At 56.1% G+C, this 22241-nt stretch overlaps 1 protein-coding gene across 2 annotated transcripts in view; it reads left to right on the forward strand.

Moving 5' to 3' along the window:
* Positions 1-21405, forward strand: part of SPTB (spectrin beta, erythrocytic) — an 88031-nt gene extending 66626 nt beyond the window's left edge. The window contains exons 22-35 of one of the 2 annotated variants that reach the window (XM_065871388.1): positions 765-1043; positions 1620-1750; positions 2691-2895; positions 3146-3520; positions 4921-5165; positions 6270-6408; positions 6875-6959; positions 7726-7922; positions 8234-8283; positions 8789-8867; positions 18363-18625; positions 20661-20834; positions 21051-21093; positions 21238-21405. In XM_065871388.1, coding sequence (XP_065727460.1) covers positions 765-1043; positions 1620-1750; positions 2691-2895; positions 3146-3520; positions 4921-5165; positions 6270-6408; positions 6875-6959; positions 7726-7922; positions 8234-8283; positions 8789-8867; positions 18363-18625; positions 20661-20834; positions 21051-21093; positions 21238-21405 — 2433 coding nt within the window. Of the gene's footprint in view, positions 1-764; positions 1044-1619; positions 1751-2690; positions 2896-3145; positions 3521-4920; positions 5166-6269; positions 6409-6874; positions 6960-7725; positions 7923-8233; positions 8284-8788; positions 9148-18362; positions 18626-20660; positions 20835-21050; positions 21094-21237 lie in introns of those variants that run through there. The other variant, XM_065871387.1, reaches the window with a different exon arrangement.
* The last annotated feature ends 836 nt before the right edge of the window (positions 21406-22241 follow it).

The raw sequence follows: 22241 nt of genomic DNA on the forward strand, positions 1-22241 counted from the left end.
ATGTGTTTTAAATGCTGACAGTCATAGCACAGCCTGTGTGTACTTCTCTTACCCGCCGCCCTCTAGACAGTTTTCGAGGCCATGGGAAATTGTAAAAAGGGAGGAGATGGGGGGTAAGGAGCCAAAAGCCCACATGCAAGGAGCAGCCGGGCGGGGGCCTCTAGGACCCAGAAAGCGAGTGACAACATGTCACGGCCCCCTGAAGATGAAGGTGACCCATCACCAGAGTGGGAAGAAAATGCCATCTTGGTGACCAAAGGCAGGAAATACTGAAACAGGAAAACAAAACGAAATCCTAAACTCTGACCAAGGGGCAACTGTCAACTATTGTTTTATACAGCATAAAAAAGCTGCTAAAATCAGATCTCAGAAGGCCATTTAAGAGTCGTTTTCCTCTCCTCCACCACGTACAGCTAAGAAATCAAGCTCTGCTGAGACAGGAGGTGGAGGGAGCCCCCAAGAGCACATGTGGCTCCGAGAGAGCCATGTTCAAATCCCACTCCGTCACTCGCTGTCCACAGTCACCTAACTGCTGTGCGCTGGTGTCCAGTGCTAACCTCAGGTGGTCATGGTGGGGGCCAGAGGAGGATGAGGTGGCAGGCCCAGCGCCGTGCTGGGCACCTGGTCACTAGCAGTCTTTATGGCCACATCTGCTCCGCTCAAGCTTCCCCGAGGGGTTCAGGGTGAGAGGGGCCAGGGTGTGACCCTGGGCTGCCCTGCACAGTGGGAAGACCAGCCCCTGAGCCCTTCCCCTCTGGCCGCAGACGCTGCAGAACGAGATCCTGGGCCACGCGCCGCGGGTGGAGGATGTGCTGCATAGGGGGCAGCAGCTGGTGGCCGCGGCCGAGATCGACTGCCGAGAAGTGGAGGAGTGCCTGGGGCATCTGCAGGTCTCGTGGGACACACTGCGGGAGACGGCGGCCAGGCGGCTGCAGCGCCTGCGGGACGCCAGCGAGGCGCAGCAGTACTACCTGGACGCGGGCGAGGCCGAGGCCTGGATCAGTGAGCAGGAGTTCTACGTCTTCTCCGACGAGACCCCCCAGGTCGGCTCGGGCAGGGTGCCAGGCTGGGTGTCAAGACCAGCCCAGAGGAAGAGCTGGGTGGAGGTGGGCAGTCAGTGGGGAACCTGTAAGGCCAGGTGTGTGAGGAGTGAGGGCAGGGAGAGGGTGTACGAGGTACCCTGCTTCTCAGGACGCCCCTCCTCTCAAGAACATACAGCGCACGTACTGCAGCCGGGCGCCCTGTTTGCCAATTAGATTTGCTCTAACCCAAGGGTTCTTCACCTTTTTTGTGCCATGGATTCTGTGCAGATGAACTGCTGCGGGAGTGGGTGAGAGGTGAGGGGGGTCTCTAAAAGCTGGGGTGATACAGGAAGTTTCCATGGGGATAGAGGTTGGATCTGGGCCAGGAAGGGTGGATGTCAGACGAGAATTGAGGGTGACGAACGGAAGGTAGGGTGTGGGTGTTGCCGGGCAACGGGAGGGGAGGGGAGGGGACCATGGGCAGTTCTCCTATGGGTGTCCCGCGAGCCTGGCCCTCCCCCATCTCGGGCACCTCCAGGAGCTGGGCTGTAAGCTGGGCCAGGTGAGCGCGTGCCCTGATGGTCCGCTGCCTCCTAGGATGAAGAGGGCGCCATCGTGATGTTGAAGCGGCACTTACGGCAGCAACGCACTGTAGAGGAGTACGGGAGGAGCATCAAGCAGCTGGCCGGCCGGGCCCAGAGCCTGCTGTCTTCAGGCCACCCCGAGGGGTGCGTGTGCCTCCTGGGACGACTGTGCCTGTGCCTCCAGAGCCCGGGCATCAGGCCAGGGGTCCCGCCAACCAGGATCCCTTCAGGTCCAAGGCGGAGAACAGGAACAGTTTTCCTGAAAACTGTGGGTTTGAGAAAAATGCCTTCTGGCCTGCAGATTGGCCCAATTCCCTGTTATGTTGTGGTTTTGTGTAACTTCACACAGGGCTGACTGAGGCCTGGTTTGCAAAGAGATTAGGAAATGGAACAGCAAAACTACCCTCTTGGTGAACAGAGAGCTCCAGTCTTCTCAGGAGTTAGCCTTCAGCATCTTTCAGCATAGCTTAAATTTGCTTTTCTTTCTGTGGTCCAGGAGGTACCTCAGGATCTCACAGTGTCTCGGCGAAACCCATCTACACTGTTCAGTTGTGTGGGTTTTGCATAAATGGGAGCCCACTGGGCCAGACACCTCGGGCCACCTCCAGTCACAGCCCTGTTCTCAGTCACCTTCAGGGCACGCACAGCAGCTGCCTCAGCATCTCCCAAGGAGCCCCAGGGATCGAGCCCCTGGTATGGCATGCCCCTCCCGGAAGAGCTGAGCAGGGTCTGCTGCTGGTGGAGCCAGGCTCAGCCAGCCCACGCCTCAGCCTCCCTGGAAGAATAGCGGAAGAGTTCTCCATTTGCACGTGTCTCTCTGAGCTTCCCAGAGTCAGGGGCAGGGGCGGGAGGCACCCCCTCTAGGGGAACACATTTCACTATCCCCTGAAGCATCACGGTCTAAGGGACGGTTCCTTCTCTCCCCAACTCTTCCCCATGCAAAGCCGCTCTGCCGTTTCTCTGAAGCTGTGCTCCGCCACTCGTCCCTGCCTCGGGCCTGGGGAGGAGGAGGCTGGCTCCTCTGGTCTGGCTGCTCTGGGTTCTCTGTTGCCGTCTCTGAGGGCTTTCTTGTTTTGAATTCCAGGGAACAGATCATCAGACTTCAGGGGCAGGTGGACAAGCAGTACGCGGGGCTGAAGGACATGGCAGAGGAGCGCAGGCGGAAGCTGGAGAACATGTACCACCTGTTCCAGCTGAAGCGGGAGGTGGAAGACCTGGAGCAGTGGATCACGGAGAAGGAGCTGGTGGCCTCCTCCCCAGAAATGGGGCAAGACTTTGACCACGTGACTGTGAGTACCCATGGCCACCGCTTGCTTTGTCTCCCTCTAGTGCAGTAGACCTAGTAGCTGTTGTGCCAGACACATACACACACCCGCCAGGTGCAAAGTGCCGCGAGCTCAGGTGCCCTGGGGAAGACGTGAGAGCCCAGCTCCAGGCAGTGGCAGGTGCCGCTGGGAGAGTCGGCAGCTAGTGTGATGACACCACCGCACCCCTGAGCCCTGGTAACCGGTAACCGCTTTTCTGTCTACCCCCGTCCAGCTGCTCCGGGACAAGTTCCGGGACTTTGCCCGGGAGACCGGGGCGACTGGACAGGAGCGGGTGGACAACGTGAATGCCATCATCGAGCGGCTCATCGACGTGGGCCACGCAGAGGCGGCCACCATCGCCGAGTGGAAGGACGGGCTGAACGAGATGTGGGCGGACCTGCTGGAGCTCATTGACACGCGCATGCAGCTGCTGGCCGCCTCCTATGACCTGCAGCGCTACTTCTACACTGGCGCCGAGATCCTGGGCCTCATTGACGAGAAGCACCGCGAGCTGCCTGAGGATGTGGGGCTGGACGCCAGCACCGCCGAGTCCTTCCATCGCGTGCACACAGCCTTCGAGCGGGAGCTCCACCTGCTGGGTGTGCAGGTGCCTCTCACCCCTGGCCGTCCCTCCGCGCCTTCGCCATGACTAGCTTCCCTGGGGCGCAGTGTCAGCTCCTCTCCTGGCTTCTAGAGGGGAGACTTCGCGAACAGGCATCTCCTTAGAGAAGCAACAGCTCCGGGCAGGAAGCAGAGGCTTTCAGATGTTCTTTAGCTTCAGAACTAGTTCTTTAAACTGAACCTTTCCCAAAACCCGATGCAAAAATACCTTCAAATGCAATTTCTCTGGTTGTCAAAGTGTTACAGTATCATTAGTGAACATACGTGTAGCACTTTTCTAGTACCAGGTACTGTTCTAAGCAATCTATGTGGTCACTGAATCCTCAGCCTCCCTCTGAGGAAGGGAATAATGTTATCTGCCTTTTCTAGATGAGGAAAGCAGGCACAGAAGGGTAACTAAGTTGTCCAGAAACATGCAGCTAAGCCGTGGAGCCACAATGCAGATCCAGTCTGATAGCAGACTGGCTATTCAGATAGCAGTCTGGCTATAGACTCCACACCCTTAGCCACTGAGCTGTTCAGCCTTTCCCCATGGGAGCTGGAGGGGGGCCCAAGACCAGCCTAGACTCCCTCCTCTCATCATGGGTTGCCCCCTGGGGTACCTCCACAGGCCCCTAGGGTTCTGCAGAGTTCAGCACGATGGATAGGGTGAGGGCAAGGGGCTCAGCTGTGGCGACTCACCGGGCCTCCAGTGGAGCAGGGAGAGCTGGGCCAGCTGTGCAGTCCTGCACCGACCCAGCAGGGTTTTGGGAAAGAACACCAAAGTAGGTTGGGCCCCTGGTTCACCAAGAAGGGGACAGCCTCAAGATCTGTCCTCCAGCTGGAGGTGCTTTGCGGGTACTGGAGCCCTTGTGGCAGGTACAGCCCCAACGAGGTCTCAGGAATGAGGCTTCACTGCCCTGGGGCCGGCCTCAAACAGGGGATGGCACCATGCAGAATGGTTAGGAACAGCGAGTTGAGAGCACGCCTCCAATCCCAGTTGCACCCTCTCTGAGCGTGAGTGACCTCGGGCCAGTCACTTAGCCTCCCTGTGCCTCAGTTTCCTCATCTCAAAAACAGGGATAATAATAGTACCTCTTTGACGGTGTTGTTGTAAAGATGAAGAGAGTAACAAAGAGTGTGTAGAGCAGTGCCTGGTACATAATTATTCTCATAATCATACATCAAAGGGCACAGAGCCCCTCTCACTCCCAAATCCTCATCAGAGCCCAAGGGATGCTTTGGGTCAGCAGAGGTGCCAAAGCCTTCTCTCCAGCACCCAGTGGGTGGATCCTGCTTCCAGCACTGTCCTCGGGAGGGAGACTGAGAGGAGACAGACACCCTTGCCCATCCCAGGCCCAAGTCGTGTCTGCCTGGAAAACAATGTTCAGTTTTGCCCCATCACAGGTACAGCAGTTCCAGGACGTGGCCACCCGCCTGCAGACAGCGTACGCTGGAGAGAAGGCAGACACCATCCAGAACAAGGAACAGGAGGTGTCTGCTGCATGGCAGGCGCTGCTCGATGCCTGCGCGGGGCGCCGCACCCAGCTGGTGGACACAGCGGACAAATTCCGCTTCTTCAGCATGGTCCGAGACCTCCTCTCCTGGATGGACAGCATCATCCGGCAGATCGAGACCCAGGAGAAGCCCAGGTGAGGGCAGCGTCCTCAAGGCAGCCCCGCTCCCGGCCCACTTTGTCCCAGAGGCTGGCAGAGCAGGGCGCTGCTCCGAGGGTCTGCCCCGGAGGGACGTCCTGGACTGTGGGTGCGCAAGAATCCCCAAGGGGCACCTGAGGCTGGGTCCAGGGAGAATCTGAGTGGCTCAGCTGCCACCGGGAGAACCGACTATTCCAGAGTAAGGGGAATCCTGAGAGTGCCGAGAAAGACATCTGTCGTTCAGATTCTACGGTGGGGGCAGGGGCCGTGATGGTCAGTGAACATGAGCAGTTTACACATTCAGAGCTGGGCAGGTCCAGAAGTGGTCCTGCTCTTCCCCCCAGCACGGGAATATGGGGGCCGTTTCCCTAAAACTCAGGAAAGGAGCTCATTGCGCATGAGAGGTGGGGGCAGGCACGTGGGCAGTCGTCCGGGATCAGAGCTCTCTACACGCTTTGTGCCCACCTCTGTCCCTCTGCCCCTAGGGCGCCTGTCCCGGTGGTCAAGCTTTTATATTTAACATCATTATTGAGCTATAATCCACATACCATACAATTCAGCCATTTAAAATGTACCATTCAATGTTTCGCATAGTCACAGTTGTACAGCCGTCACCACAGCATGTTTAGAACATTTTCATCACCCCAAAAAGAAACCCTGTACCCCTTAGCAGTCATCACCCCCTGCTCCTCTGGCGACACTAATCTGTCCCTATATTTGCCTGTTGTAGACTTTTCATATGAGTGGATCATATAATATGTGGTCCTTTGTGACTGGTTTCTTTCACTTACCACAATCTTTCCAAGGTTCATCCATGTATCAGTACCTCATTCCTTTTTATTGCCAAATTTAACATTCCCGGGCTTTTTTTATGGTCACTGCACCCCCGTCCATGTCCTGACCACTGAGCAAGGGAGGACACTAGGGCATCAGTGTTCCTGCTGGGGCTGGGCAGCTGGCAGGGGACTTCCTGGCTGTCCAGAGAGAGAGGAGAGAGTCAGACTCCCGGGCAGGTAGGGGTCCCCCTCTGATCGGGACTTGGTGTCAGATGGGCCAGAGTCACCCAGAGTTTCCTTTTTCACCAAACACCCGCCCCCGCAGGGACGTCTCCTCGGTGGAACTGCTCATGAAGTATCACAAGGGCATTCTGGCGGAGATGGAAACCCGAAGCAAGAACTTCAGCGCCTGCCTGGAGCTCGGCGAGTCCCTGCTGCAGCGGCAACACCAAGCCTCGGATGAGGTGTGAGGGGAAGGCGGGACAGAGACGGGCCCTCCCTGTCCTTGCCTCCGCTCCTGCTGGGCCAGACAGCTTCCTGGGAGGGAACCCATGGGCCGTGGTTTCTCTGAGGAGGCTTTCCTGGGGGGGACTGGGGCTGTGTGTAGGCCCGGGGATTATAGCTCCACCAAAACCTATTCGAGGAACTGGCCGCTACTCTGTAGGGAGAGTGGTCTCATAACCCACCTAACCCTCACATGTGTGTGTGCTTTGGTCTTGGTGACACCCACTTCCTGGGTGAGGCCCGTGGTAACCTCAGAGAGGTTAAGTAATTTACCCAAGGCTGCACAGCTGGCAAGTGGCAGGGCCAAGACTTGAAGCCAGGTCGGTGTGACAAAGCCCAGCAGGCTGTGCAGGGCCCCTCCGCACACCACCTCAGACAGGGGGAAGGGTTACCAAAGCCTGAGCCATCTTCCCTTCCTCCCCACAGATCAGGGAGAAACTGCAGCAGGTGGTGTCCAGGAGGAAGGAGATGAAGGAGAAGTGGAAGGCCCGCCAGGAGCAGCTCCACATGTGTGAGTGCAGCCTGGGAGCCAGGGAACCTGGGGGGGCGGGCCGGGGAGGGATGATGGCACGACGCGGTGGATTTCCCCCCCTGCTGGAGAAGAGCCTCCACAGCACCACTCACCAGCAAAGTTCAGGGCCGAGGGCCTTGGGGGAGAAGACCCAGCAGACATGCTGCTGGAAGCCTGCCTCTGACCAGCCAGCACCTGTTCCCTGTCCACCCTCTGCCCCACCTGTCCCGAGGCCGGTGTCCCCGTAGAGCTGTGGCCTCTCCAGGGGTCAGCGTAAGGCTCTAGCACATCCCAAAGGTTTGATCTGAGGCGTGTGGGGCACAGAAAGAACTGTTCTCCGCAGCTGGAAACAGGAGAGGTAGGGAAATTCCACCACCCAGGTAGGAGCTGCAAGCCACAAAGACCTGGACTCTCCCGTGGCTGCTTGTGCACGACTGTGTGAGTGAGACAGCCAGGGGCCGGGAAGGGAACACTCAAGACTGTTCTCAAAGGGCGATGTCAAAACCATTTTGTTTTGGAGTTTGTTCTAGTTCATGTGTTTTTCAAATACCGCTATCGGTGGAGATGAGGTAGGGGCCCAGCACGGGGATGGAGCAGCCTCGGGCAGCAGGTCGCCACTGAGCAGGGTGTCCACGCGGTTCAGGGACACCTGTGTGGGCCTCGGCCTGCCCGCCAGCTCCGCCTCTGTCTGTGAGGGGCCCCGGGGTCCCGGCAGGGTCGGACCGCTGGGTGCTAACAGACCCCTGGGCTGTGTTGTCCGTGGCAGGGCTGGAAGTGTGCCAGTTCTCTCGGGACGCCTCGGTGGCTGAAGCATGGCTGATCGCCCAGGAGCCCTACCTGGCCAGCCGGGACTTTGGACACACGGTGGACAGCGTGGAAAAGCTCATCAAGAGGCATGAGGCTTTTGAGAAATCCACGGCAGGCTGGGCAGAGCGCTTCGCCGCCCTGGAGAAGCCCACCACGGTGAGCCGGGAGGCTCGGGGCGGTGGGCAGCCACGCTTTGGGGGGGGTCCTCAAGTCAAGAAGTCTTCGGCGGTTACTGGGGACCTGCGGACAGTGTAAAGGCCGGGCAAGGCGGGAGAGTGGGAAGGAAATAGGAGTGGGAGAAAGTGCTGACTTTTGAACCCCAAAGACAAAAGGGGCTAATTCCAAAAGGAAGGAACACCAGGTGTGTCGGGTATAGGGAGCCTCTTTGGAGGAAGGTTGTCTGAGAGCAGGCTCCCCTCTGTGGCTGCTCTGACCCGACACCCACCCCCGGCCTTTGCCCCCCCTAGCTTGAGCTCAAAGAACACCAGACCCTGGAGAGAACTGACGAGGAGACTGGGTGAGTGCGGGGACTTGGCTGGAGCCCTCTGCTGAGAGGGGTGGAGGAGGGAGAGGGGAAGGGTCCTTCTAATCAGAAACCGCCCCCTGATGCCTTGACAATCCACATGTGACCTCTCACACCTGGGCCACTAGTCAGAGAAATACAGAGTGTCTGGAGCTTAAAGACAGAGAAGAGCTTTCATTCTCCCCCAGTCCTGGGTGGCCTGAAGGCCTCGTGCAGGAAGGAAATGGGTGGAGAGCAGTGGCTGCTGCACCATTGCCCCCCTGCTCTGGGAACCGGCTGAACACGTGTCCCAGAGGCCATGCTGCACGGAGCCATGGCATTTCTGAAGCCTTGCCTAACCTTTCAGGCTGAGGCAGATTGAGCAGCTCCTTGCTAAGTGTCTGCCAGGCTGCTGACTTGGCTTGTGTTCTCTGGGGACGGGGTGGGAAGCCAGGCCTTGGAGGTAGTCTCTGGCCTCTGAGAGGTGTTTGTTTCTAAAGCGGGACTATGTCTTCCATAGGCCTCAAGAAGAGGAAGGCGAGACAGCAGGGGAGGCTCCCCGAGGTCCCCACCGAGCAGCCACCGAGAGAACGTCCCCGGTCAGTTCCCTGTCCCATTTGTCTAGTTCCTGGGAGTCGTTGCTGCCAGAGCCCCCTCATCCCGACTAGGCTCAGCTGGGGCAGGAGGCCAGGATGGGCACACACTGCCCCTACCCCCCAGACTCCTTCAATCAGTCTTCCTTGTTTACTTAGCTTTTCCTAATTCCTAGAATAATTCCCCTTCTCCCTTCAACCAAGAAAAGACTGACATGCCAGCCCACTGACATGACTCTCTTAGTTTGGTTTTATCTGGTCTAATAAATTTTATTATATAAATACATTACCATCTACATCAGGAGGAACAGTTTATACAGGCAGGAATGATTCCTTTGTATACGCTGTCCTTTTACCCATTTTCCCTCTAACACCATCCTTAACTCTACCCTCTACACCCACACACACACACACACAAATATACTCACAAACGGACCATTTGGTCTTCCTGCCCTGGCCATGGCATTTGAAGCAGTGAAGTGGGCATACCCACCCTCTAGCAGGTTCCTTCCTCCTAAGCAGAGCCCCTCCCCCCTTTGCACCTTCCTGGCCTGAGGCTTGTGGGTCAGTGAGTTGGAGATAGAGCTAGCTCTGTGGCAAGAACAGACTTGACGGAGCCCTTCAGGAGGGAGGGAGAGCCCCAGGGCTTCTGGGTCACAGGCCTCCAATTTGTAGAAAAAGAGGACGCCTGGGGGAGGTGAGGGAGGGACGCAAACACTCCCACTGCCAGAGGCCTGGCAGATGGCTTCAGGACCTGGCCTGGAATAGATCCTTTAGCTAAAAGGACCCAGGAGGTCTATGCAGGAAGTCTGGGAGGCTGTGATCCAGGTTTTGGGGAAATGTGCTGGGAGCAGCTGACTGAAAAGAAAGCAAGAATCCAGCATGTGCCTTGCATGGCTTTGCCACTGCATGTCCACCACCTCTCCAGGTGCCCAGGTGAGCTTGCCTGAACCTTTAGGAGTTCTTGGTGGAAATATCTGGTATACCAGCCACCCCAGAAAAATGCACAACACTGAGCATTTCCTGTGCAGAATCCCTGTCAGGTCTATATTTCAGCCCTTCCCACCCTCTGAGACAGACACAGACACAGACACAGACACAGACACAGACACAGACACACACACACACACACACACTCTGAGCTCCCTCTGACACCTCCAGCCGGCCAGAGGTGTCCTGAGCTGCACCAGACCTTCATGTCCAGCAGAGGGCACTCCTGGGCTCCCACTGGTGGGTCTCTCCCAGGACTTCCCTCTGAAGATCCCATCGGCGCATGTGGGAGTCTCTGGTGGACTTTTTCTCAGGAACAGCCTCCACTGGAAGGAGAGAGAACTCTGGGGGCTGGCATGGACTGTGGACACGGGGGCTGGGACTGTTCCTGCCACCTGCGCTTCAGCTGTGCGTCCCTGTGTGTCTGTGCACGGTGGTGGCCTGGGTCTACGGGTTCCTTTGTGACCACTTGTGCGGTCCATCCATTGTCTGTGTCGTGTACGTCATGTGCATCAGAGCCTCCTCCGTCCACCGCCTGAATGTCGCTGGATGTGGGGGGAGTATAACCTGCTTGGACCTGAGCGTCTCTGGAAGGAGGGAGTGAGCCCACATTTGAGACCCTTCCCAGAGAGCCAGCCACCCCGCCAGATGGGGAAACTGGCCTGTGCCCGGTACCAGGAAGAAACTGGATGGCGAATCAAATGAACACCAGGGCTGAGGCCTCATGGAAACAGATTTCCTGCTGCTGCTTCTTTCCGAGCCCTTTGCTGAGTTTTCACGAGGATCCATGGGACTCCGAGGGAGAGTGGGATACCCCATTGGTCTTTGATATGAGAAGAGAGGAGAATGGGTCACATGCAGGGTTCAAAACCTTTCCAGAAACCTCAGGCCTCTCCCAGGAAGGCGGCTGTCCGCTGAGCCTTCTCTCTGGGGTAGGCCTGGGTCCAGTGGCTCTCCTGCTGTCCCATGTGTGGTCTGGTGTCGGTGCCCTATAGGATAGATCCGTGCTGTGTGTGGTCTGGTGTCGGTGCCCGATAGATCTGTACGCTGTGGCTTCACGTGAAACCCATCACTAGTGCATGCCGGCTTCCTGCATGGGAGTGGACCAGGCACCTGAATCCCTGAGTAGACTGCTGTACAGCACACGGTGGCCACCCTGCCAGCCCCGCCTGGTCCTCCGCTTCCCGGGTGTGTGCACGCACACATGTATGCACACGCAGGGACTGGAGTACCATTCCACGCATTCAGCGTTTCCATTGCCTCTATCACCTCTTACCTTTCCACATTAGAGCATGTTCTAATAAAAACAAAAAGAAAGAAAAAAACCCCATTATACGGGTAAGTGTGTAAGAGTGCATGAGGCCAGGCAGAAGACACAAGGTTTCACAAATGGCAAAATTCCTGGAGTGGAAGTCAGGACATTGGGTTCTAGTCCTTAACTGTAGAGACTTCGTGCTTGATTTTAGGCAAACCCCCTAATCCTCCTGGGTCTCCCTGCCCTCATAACGCTCTGTCTGTGGGATTACAGAAAGTCCAGAACATTCCTGTATGTGAACAATGCACCTAGATAAAGGGAGAGTTGGGAGAGACGGGTTTCCCCACTTTTGTCTCGTTCTCAACTCTGAGGAACCTGGTTCTGTGGTCAGGTGCCAGCTGGTGTGAGGCTGGAGATGAGAAAGAGATGGCAAGGGGCCAGGGTGTTTCCTGTTTGGGGACGAGAGGAAGCCAGGGTTGGACCTCTGCTCCTGCCAAGGCCAGTGCCCTGAAGGTGGTCCCCGGGCAGCGGGCTGAGCCGTCCCCCTTCCACCCCCCCCACCCTCCACCTTCTGTGTCCCTCCTCCATCCTGGGTGCGGCTCTGGGGAGGGCTTGAGGGTCCTGCTAAGAGTCCTCATCTTCTAGGCTCTGAGTGCCCCAGAATCCTCAGTGTACCATTTGCGATGAGATGCTGATTGCTAAGATGCTGAGGTTGATTTCCTGGAGAAGCAGTGGTATTGCAGAGGATCCGAGTCAACCCAGGCTTAGGGGGCCCCAGCCAACGGCTGCGGAACCTCTTCTGTGCACTGTGCCTGTTTCCCGGCCGTGGGTGGGAAGGAGGCCCTGCTCTAGGAACTCTCCCAATGGGGCTGCTGTGATGACGAGAGGGATACCCCTGAGAGGGATTGGTGCTGCGAGGGGCTATGACGAGAAAGAGTCTGCCTTCGGGGTTCCCTGTTTGGGGCAGTCGTGCTCCATCTGCCTCCAAGCCTCAAGGCTACATTCCTCTGTGGTGCAGGGATTCTGGGGTTAGGCCGCTCCGGAGGGCAGCTGCCTGGCTACCTGTCATCATCAGGCCTTCATCAGGTTGTCAGGGAAAACTCTTGCCCAAGTGCAGCTCACAGACGTCACTCGTCCCATGACCTCCCAAGACCGCCTGCAGCTGGCTTCCCCAGGAGGACTGGGCATCTCCTTCCAGCGTCTTAGAGGCTGACGTGGCTTCAGGGAAATAACCGGCACTTGAGAACGTGAGGGATGGTGCCGCAGGGCTGAGCAGGCACTGGGTTGCAGCAGGTCACCTTTTAGCCAGTGGCTGGCTGGCTCCAGCTGCTGTCACTCCCTCGGCAACTCCCCACAGCAGCAGCCTCCCCAGCAGGCAGCCTAGGGCTCTAATCAGCGGCCAGAGGCCCGGCTCTGACGTTCTTGGAGGGAAGGGATGTGGGTGTGGAGGCAGCAGCTGTGTTTCTTCTTGCCTGAGCGAGCTTTCCCCATCCTCCCTCCACTCCCCCTGCGAGGCTGAACTGAGCGGCTGATTCAGGCGTTTTACAGTGAAGGCAAATGGTGTGTTTGTCCATAATGAGCAGACCCAGCCTGGAAAGAACGTCAGTTTTCCCGTGAACCTGGGCGTGTCTGTCTCCCCAGGATGCTTGAATCAGCGTGGCAGGGCTGTGTCTGCCTACAGTCTGGCACCGCGCCCTGGCACTCCAGGCTCCGTGGAGAAGCTGGCTCTCCAGGCTCTTTGTGGACATCTGTCCGCTGCTCGGTGCGCCCAGCTCTCTGTACTATGGTCGGACGTGATCTTCCTGGCCCCGCTGCTCAAAGGCAACTCCTATGTTCATCTTCCAATCTGTGTTTTAGAGCATCCCCGATACTGATGAACCCAGGATGGGACTCAGTTAACATTGTAGGCATCTCAGAAATGAGGCTTGAAGCTGCCGACTGCTGGGTGTCAGATCTGGATGGGGGAGTCAGTGTCTTCTCTTTTGAGACTTTCTGAGCGCCTGGCTCAGAGTCACCAAGGCATCAAGGCAGCCGCCAGCACCTCCAGGGCAGGGTGCCCACACTGGTGGTGGGAATGGCAAAGACAGCTCCTGAGGAAGAGTCGTTCTCTCCCCCGGGATGGCCGTGGACCAGGTCTCCCCTCCCTGTCCAAGGGGACCCTGCACACTCCCCTCTCCTTCCCCTGTCACTTTATGTGGTGGCCTTCTGCTCTGTGTCCCCTCCTGTTGTCTTCCCTGGTTCCCGGTGGTCATCTCAGACAGACAGCTGGCCCCTGGGACACAATGCTGAGCCCCTCCGCTGCCCATCCCACTCCTCACAAGAGCCCCTCACCATCCCTGCCACCAACCCGGTGGACCCCTCGCTGCTCCAGCCTCAGCTCCTCCCATGCTCTTTCCTCTGTTCAGCAACAACGTCTCTGTTCTCCCTTTAGGCATCTGTCTCTGTTCACCCTAAGTTCCCATCTCTTCATCTCTTTGGCTGCTCTCAACTCAACCCACCATCTCTTTTTCTCCTCTTGCAAACAACTGTCTTCTGAACAACCTTCCCAACCTGTCTGCTGACAGCCTTCTCACCCAGAGGATGAGAGCCCAGACCTCAGACACTGGGGGAGGGAAAAAGTTCTCGGCTGCAGAAGTGGCCAGCTTCCCCCACCCCACCGTCTCACAGGGCTATTTGGTTGCCTAAGGTATTCAACAATAGATCTTGTCTGGCCTCAAGCCCCTCTTCTGGCCCTTTCCAAGGTGACCATGACACGACCACACTGCCTCAACCAGTCAGCCACGTGTCTTACATAAGCCAGACTCATTCCCCTTTAGACCATGAGCCCCATCGGATAGGCTCTTTTCTCTGGAGCAATAGTGCCACCGTCTTCTCTTGCAGCAGGATTTAGTAGGAAGAGCACAAGGTCTGGGACCAGAGAGACTTGCATCCTCAGACTTCTACTCACTAGCTGTGTGACTGTGGGCTAGTTACTCATTTTCCCTGACCCTCAGTTTCCCTCATCTGTAAAATAGGGGCAGTGATACTTGCCTCGCAGAAAGGGTGTGAGGATACAAAAAGAGAATATGGGTAGAACACCAAGTAGGTGATTGTGTTCATTTTTCCCTTCATTTTTTTCTCACTGCAGTCCTTCATCTCTTAAGAGAAACATCCTCCATATGAATTCTAACAACCATTGCCAACACCCTCCCAAACCAATCTTCCTGGAGTGCCTTCCCTGGAAGCACCCTACATACACACTCTAGGCTCAGTCCTTATTGTGAGGTAGGCAGGTAAGACCATTGCACGGCTAAAGTCAAAATCTCTGGGGTGCATCCTCTTGCCCTCATTCTCACTTACCAGCATTTCCTTTAGAGAGAAGCTCCCTTGTGTTTCCTTGTTTGTCGATGTGTCTGGGTTCACTGAGCATCTTCTAGAAATCTCCCAAAGACCCTGTGGTCGCACCCCTGGTTATTTTTCTCCCTGGAGCTGGAGTTAGTTGTCTGTGTGCTGTCCCCCTCCGCCACCTGCTGGCTTGGCCTGGAAGTACACCTTCAACACCTTTAGTCCAGGTAAGAAATGTACCCATGCTGCCCCTCTTCCCTTCATCTTCTTGAACCTCCTCTGGGGAAGAGACATCTGCCTGCTTCCCCCCAAGTCAGTTTCCTAACAAGGCAGGACCCTAAAAAGTCAAGCTTACAAGACTCTGCAAATACTCTGATGTGGCCATCCCCAGCCCATCAGGGGCTCAGGCCTCTCCCTGTTTGACTACAATCCTGTGGGATCCTAAAAGGCTCTATCTGTGCCCTTTCCTCCCCTGATGTTCCCACCAGCATCCAGTGCTGCCTGTCCCCTACCCTCCTCTGACATCGTGATCCCAGCAGCCAGCGCACCCACCCACCTGTCACCCAGACCTTCAAATCAGAGAACAGACGCTCCATGCTTATTCCAGGCCCCATCCCTGGGCCATTCTCCCTCCTTCTGTTACACCCACTTATGGTCTAAACTCTCCAGCAGCCCCAACCTGACGCCCAGAGTTTCTTCCAAGTAGCTGGATCCTCTTTTTTTCCGTGTCCCCCAGCTCCTCTGAGCGATTGCTCTAGGCTGGGTTACCTCTCAGCAGAGTAGGTGTAATCTCTGCACCTTCCTGATGACCCAAGGGCTAAAGCAGCTGGCCTTCTGCTTTATATCACGGAGGATCATCTTAGCTATCCAGGGCCTTTTGGCAGAACCTACCTGTCCCTACAGCCAACGAGTAGCCAGCATCCCCTTCTGGTGCTCTGCTGTCCACAGATCTCTCTGCCTGTCGGGCAAGGCACAATCTCTATCAGAGCGTGGTATGGTTCCAGGGGCAGCAGGAGAACCGCCCCTCAACCCCCAGCTCTCTTAGAAGATGGTGCAAAGCATATTCACCCCTGGGGCCTATAACAGGAGGGCCCTTTTGCCCAAACCACGCCCCCATCTTTCTCCTGTGTGTCCCTTCCCCTAACCCAGGAGGGAGAGAAGCCCTGCCAGCCCTGGGCCTGGGAGGAGCAGCTGCCACCAGACCCCTCCACCTCCCACCCTCATTCTCGACTCCTTCTCCTCAGGCCTTGGCCTTCAGGGGAGAGGGGACAGGGTGTGTTTTAAATTTTCTCCACATGAACAGTCAAGAGAACAGAAGAAATCTTTGCATACATTGGAAAACCCCCATTTCCCAAAGCCCACCCATGACCTGGCCATTTAACTTTTGGTCACACTGGCCGTGGCCTCTGACTGGCCCTGCCAGGGAACATGGGTCAGGCATCCATTAGGAAGAAACAGAAGAAAGGTGAGATTAAATTGGGACACAGTCCTGGAAAAATCATCTCTATTTTCAGAGGAGAGTTCCCGAAAGGAAGGAGCATGGAAATGAAAAGTATAGGAAGAAAATATGGACACACAGGGCTCTAGTAAAACCAGTCCCAGGAGGGAAGAGGCTGGGTGAGAGGGGTGAACATGGTTGTGAGGGTCTGCTGGGTTTTCCTCCCAGCATCGGCCACACATCTTCCCCGAGGCCCCCAGAGCAGGTGTGGGGAGGGCCTGGCCCATCACCAGGAGGAACAGCACAGCCAGCTGGAGAGATAGAGGATGAAAGGCTTCACTACCTCCCCAACAGTTATGCCCAAGTCAGAGGGTTGGCCTGACTGGGTCCATAGAAGGACCCCAAACGCAGGCTCCCAAATCCAACCCTGCCACTCCTGCCCTTCCTCCCTGCTGGAGGAGGATCCAAGCAGGGCTTTAGAGCCTTCAGATCCTTGTGGTCAATTCTGGCTCACTGCTGACACTCAAAGATATAAATACTGCCAGATGCATAAAGATGGGCATGGCCCAGCCACAACTCTCAAGAGACTCTAAGACAGGAAAAGATGAGAGCCCTACAGATGTGGTAAAAACTCAGGCCTGTCCAATTCTGGAGTGCATGCTCTTAATTGCCTCTGGTATCTATTAGCTGTGTGACCTTGGGTAAGTCACTTAACCTCTCTGAGCACAGGTTTTCTCATAGATTGAAGGTGTTAGACTAGGGTAGTGTTTTCAAACTTTTCCAGCCATATTATCCTTTCTTTAAATGAAATCTTAGGGAGCCCCAACCTAACTGTTTATTGAACAGCCCTAATTTGATGGGATACAGCCATGACCAGCTTTACCTTTCTTCCAACCACTGCCTTCAGACATCTCCGTTGAGCCTCCGCTTCCCATTCCTTAGTGCCAGCTCAGGCAGACCTTGGTCACTTTTAGCTGTTAAAAAGTCTAACCAGTCTGTTTCAGTTTGAAGCTTCAATCTGATGTCCAGTATGGTGCCCATATCTCTCATTCTCCATTTCTCTATTTTGGCTTCGACCCAAGGTCTGAAGGACCCACGATGGGGAGCACAGGGTCTGCTGTTTCCTAGCTCCTCCCCAACACTCTCCTGGGTCTCCATCTTCAGTTGGGACAGGGAGTAGAAAAGGGGGCAGTGTCTCTTTACTGCCTGGGTTGGCTCTGGTCCTCTTGGGCTGTCAGTGCCCTTGGTCCTTCAGGTGTCCAGATACCACCTGCTTGGGGGCCTACAAGACCCTTCCCACGTGGTGCTGTAAGGTCTCCAGCAGTCAGGCCTTTGAGACAGGCTTCTGGCCAGATGTCTCAAGCTAGCGTGGCCTTCCTTGGTGCTGGGCACATAGGAGACCCACCCATTCTTGCCCCAGCCGGCATTCTTGTGCTGTACTCGGAGGCTGGCTGTCCCTTGCTGCCGCAATCTGTCCTGCCCTCTCTCCTGGTGCAGTGGCACAAAGGCCTCTGCATAAGGGTGTATGTACCCAGCTGCGGAATAAGAGGTCTGCTTCCCCTTCTCATGGGCACCTGACATACCAGCACGAGGCTCCACTGGAGGCCCCTCCCTTGGCTTGGGCAGGGGCTGGGAGGATCCTGTCCTCTACGGGGAGGAGCAGGGAGGTAAAAGCCGCGGACTTTCCCTGGAGCAGTGACTCCTTACCCCTGCAGCACATTCTCTAAGTACATGAAAAGCTGATTAAGAAATTCCCGTGTGCTGACCCCACTCCAGGCTAGTTAACTCAGCATCCTGAGGATGGGTCCCGGCATCCTTTGTTAACGCTTCCCGAGGTGACTGTAAAAGGCAGCCAGGGTTAGGAACCACTGCCCTACTCCAACAAATCCCCACCAAATGACAGAGGCAGGACCTGGGGAGCAGGTCACCGTCCTGCCCCATGACCCGGGAAGGTCTGGGTCTCCCTTTAAAAGGTGGTGGGGGAGGCTTAGGGCCTGGTGCCCTTAACTTTGGGGTTTTAGACACAAGTGGAAAGTAACAGAAGGGTTCCCATACCACATCCTACCACAAATATTCTTCTGTCCTGTCTTAGCAGCAGAACCCTTTCTTCATTTGAAGTCTTGCCAGAGCCCCACGGATGACTCAGTAGGAGCTGGAGTATCTGTCTGAAGCAGGGGTGGGCCCTAGAGCCGGGCAGCATCGGAAACCCCATGGATGAGCCCCTTCAGCTCAGTCTAAGAACCTTCTATTCCTATGTTAGATTGGAGGTAGGGGGAGAGTGAGGATGGAGCCAGAGACATGGGCACAGGCTAGGGAAGCAGGCCAGGTGGAAACCCACAGCAGGTTGAGGGAGGGCCAGGGTGGGCCAGGAAGGGCACAGGAGAGAGGAACCAGACTCAGGTGGGGCCTGCTGACCTCCCAGTTCTGCCGAGAGTAGCCACCCTTGGCTCTGAACCCCCAGCAAGGTGTGCTCCTCCCATATGCCCCTGAGCAGGGGGAAGAAGAGAGGCAGTGGCCCCAGGACCTGCAGCCGCCACTGCCACCAGGGCCGCACAAGGAAGGGCAGGAGGAGAAATCCAGCACAGATGAGAAGCCCACCACAGAGCCCCTCTTTAAGGTCCTGGACACGCCTCTGAGCGAGGGTGAAGAGCCTACAACGCTGCCGGCCCAGGTGGACCACGGGCACAGCGTGCAGATGGAGGGCTACTTGGGCCGCAAGCACGACCTGGAGGGGCCCAACAAGAAGGCGTCCAACAGGTGTGTGGGGGAGGGCCGTGGGGTAGGAGGGGTGGGCAGCTCCCAGGGACTTCAACAGAGCAACATGGGTATGCTTGTGGGCGAGGATGCCCTCTGCCTCTATTCTGAGAGCTCCTGGGCATTCTCTGGGACAGCCCGGGGGCTGCTTGGCATGATGGGAAAAGCCTGTCTTCCATTGTGGTCCTGAGTTCAAATCCTATGACCTGGTACTAGTTACTCAGCCTCTCGCTTGTAAAATGGGGATGACGGGGGCAGCCCGCCTCTTCAGTGCAGATGCCATGCCTGGCGCGGAGCAGGAACTCGGTGAACGCTAGCTGTTATTATCCCAGGGCGGGGTAACAGGTAGGCCTTAGCACTAACAACACATCCTTGACCAAGCCCCACTTTTTACCCAATCTGGGCCCCAGTTTCCCCAGCTATAAAATAGGAGAGGAGAAAGAGTCGCTATGGTCCCTCCTAGCAACCATATGACTCTGAGGAATTCATTCAGAGGCTGTGTCGTTTCCTGACCCTGAGGCAGTCATGTCCTTGGGTGTGGTCTACCCAGGGATGCCTAGACCCAAGGTCTCTGGAGGCTCCTGCCTTCAGGTAGCAGTCCAGGGTCCCAGAGAAACAAGGCAGCATCAAGAGGCTGAAGCCAGCCACATTCCCAGGGCCCACTGGCAGCGTACAGAGAGAGCCTAGCCTGGGGGACATGCCAAAGTTAATTCAAATTCCAAAAATCAATTGGGGGGCCCAGCCAACCTGAAGAGGTTTACTGCTTATATGGAAAGCCTGCAGGGAAAGGGAAACTAGCATTTATAAAGTACCTACTGTGTGCCAGGCATTATGTTAGGACTGATAATAGCTTCTCAAACCTCCTATGATATTGTGGTTTCCATTCTCCAGATAGAGAAACAGTCTCAGAGAGGTTAAATCATTTGTCCATTTACTCCAAGACCAGCTCCTCCTTTGCAACTGCCTTCCTTGGGCTACAAGCTCCGAGAAGGTGGTGAGGGCCAGAGGAAAGATCCCTGAGCTGGTGTCAGAAATCTGGGCTTTGTGGAATGGCTCTGCAGCCAGCTTTGTACAGGTCAGGTTCTCTCTTTGACCTTCCAGTCCTTCCTCCCTACGTGCCCTGCTAGTTCTCCACTTTTCTGCCTTCTAAAGGGAGGGAGGAGGAAAGGAGGAAGAGGAGGAAGAAAAGCTTAATGTTTCTCAGTACTCATTACTGTGAAAGGGCAACATGTTCCCCATTTGTCAGGGAAGGAGCTCAGGTGAGCCCACACATGAGCCCATGAGCCTGCTGTTCTCACCAAACATTTCAGCTGAGATGAGCCTTGATTTACACCAATACATTTCTTTAAAAAGTGCTAGTACAGGATACCAGGCATATATCATCAACAAAACAAAATATCACTACCAGCAAAACAAAACCCTGCTCTGTTCACGTTACAGTTCTGTAGTGAGACTCAAATATGCTGGTGGCTATGGAAATGCTTTGAAAAGTTGTTTATACTATTGGTCTTAGACTCAATAATTCTACTTCTAGAAATATATCTCAAGGTAAGATCAGAGTTACAGGCAAGGATGTTTATCATACTGCTATTTAAATCATGGATAAAATTTCCAGTATTAAAAGGTCCATCAATAAAGAGATTATTTATATATGTGATAGGATACCATATAACTATTCAAAGTTATTTTCAAGAAATATTTGAGAATCCAAATATTTGAGGATGGGGAAATACTCATGATATAGTGTTAAACTTAAAAGCAGGACATAAAATTGAATATACAGTGTCATCCAATTTTAGCTATATATGTGAACAGAAAAAAGACTAGAAGGAAATACATCAAATGTTAATAATAGTTAACTTTTGGTAGTGGAATTACGTGCAGATGATTTTTATTTGCAATTTTTTAAACAGTAAAATGTATTACTATTGATCAGGGTAAAATTGGTATAATTCAGAAAAATGGTAAAGCTATGGGAACTGATTATAGAGATGCTGTATCAGGACTGTAGGTGACCTGCCTCTCTGTACCCTCACAGGTCCTGGAACAACCTGTACTGTGTGCTCAGGAATAGCGAGCTGACTTTCTACAAGGATGCCAAGAACCTGGCCCTGGGGGTGCCCTACCATGGGGAGGAGCCCCTGGCCCTGAGACATGCCATCTGTGAGATTGCTGCCAGCTACAAGAAGAAGAAGCACGTCTTCAAGCTGAGGTGAGGCCCCGCCTGTCCACTACCCCTTCCCTGGTTTGGCATAAGTGGCTGGACAGGGGCCCACTCTTTGGGACCAGCTTCAGACCTGAGCTGCCCTTCAGGGAATTTTCAAGTCAGAGAGGCTGGTGGTACTGATTTTTGCTGTCATGGGGAAGCTCAGGGGGCTGAGGGATCAGATACAGAGGTGGCCACGCAGGAAACCCTCTGTCCTCCTAGGCTGAGCAATGGCAGTGAGTGGCTTTTCCACGGCAAGGATGAGGTAAGTGCAGGGCTGCCTCGCCCAGACCCCCACCAACAAAGGGGCAGGTGGAAGGGACGCATGCCACTTGACCTCAAGGCTCACTCAGGAGGGGTTGTCCTAGAGGCACCGTCCTTGTGGGGCCCTGACCCTCCTGCCCTGTAGGAGGAGATGCTGTCCTGGCTGCAGGGCGTGAGCACCGCCATCAACGAGTCCCAGAGCATCCGTGTCAAGGCACAGAGCCTGCCCCTACCCTCCATCACCGGCCCCGACGCCAGCCTCGGCAAGAAAGACAAGGAGAAGAGATTCAGCTTCTTCCCCAAAAAGAAGTAGCCTCTCGGGCACCCCGCGGGTGAAGCCAGTGCGTCGGGCCTAGCGACGAGCGGGGACGAGTGCTTCCCTCCTCAGCCGGGTCTTCCAGCTGCCCACGGCCTGGCCGCCGCTGCCTGCCGCCTGCCTGCCCCGAGTCGCCGGCCGGGCCAGGCCCCGGGCCCCGCTGCACTGCAATAGCTGCCTTCGCGCCACCACCCGGCCCGGCCCGGCCCACGCCTGCCTCCGCGCCCTCTGCCCGCAGCCCCGGCGCCCCGCACACGGCGAGCGCGGGCTCCAGGGACGGAGCTCCCAGCTCCGCCGGCCCTCGGGGCCTCCGGAGCTGGGGTCAGGAGACGGTTTTCGAGGCCCACGCTCTCCTCTCCCCGCCCCCCTCCCGGGCTGAGGGGCGCCAGCCTGTCCCAACCCCCCTCAAACATAAGCTGGAGAAGAAGGCTGATGGGGTTCCTCAGACGCTGCCCACTCCCAAAGCAAGTCTTGCTTGGGGTCACCTCCTGCTAAGTCGCAGCCAGGGAAAGGGAAAGGGAAAGGGAAGAGGACACCGGAAATGCCCGACCTGCCCCTTAGGGGCGTGAGGAAGGAGGCTTCAGGTAGCTCTGGGCCAGGGGCTACTGGGGACTGACGGGACACGACAGCCTCCTCCCCGCTGGGCTTCCTCAGAACGGGGACTCTCACCTCAGGGGCCACCGCATCCCCTCCTCGCTCCTCCTCCCACCGAAAGTGGCGGGCACCCTGCAAGATCGATGGGTCCTAAGTGCAAAGGGGCTCCCGCGGCCTCCAGCAGCCCTTGCTGCCACCCCCGATGGTGGCAGGGAGGACCAGGAAGCTCTCAAGCCAGC

This window comes from Phocoena phocoena, chromosome 2 (assembly GCF_963924675.1).
Source record: "Phocoena phocoena chromosome 2, mPhoPho1.1, whole genome shotgun sequence".
Classification (NCBI taxonomy): Eukaryota; Metazoa; Chordata; class Mammalia; order Artiodactyla; family Phocoenidae; genus Phocoena; species Phocoena phocoena.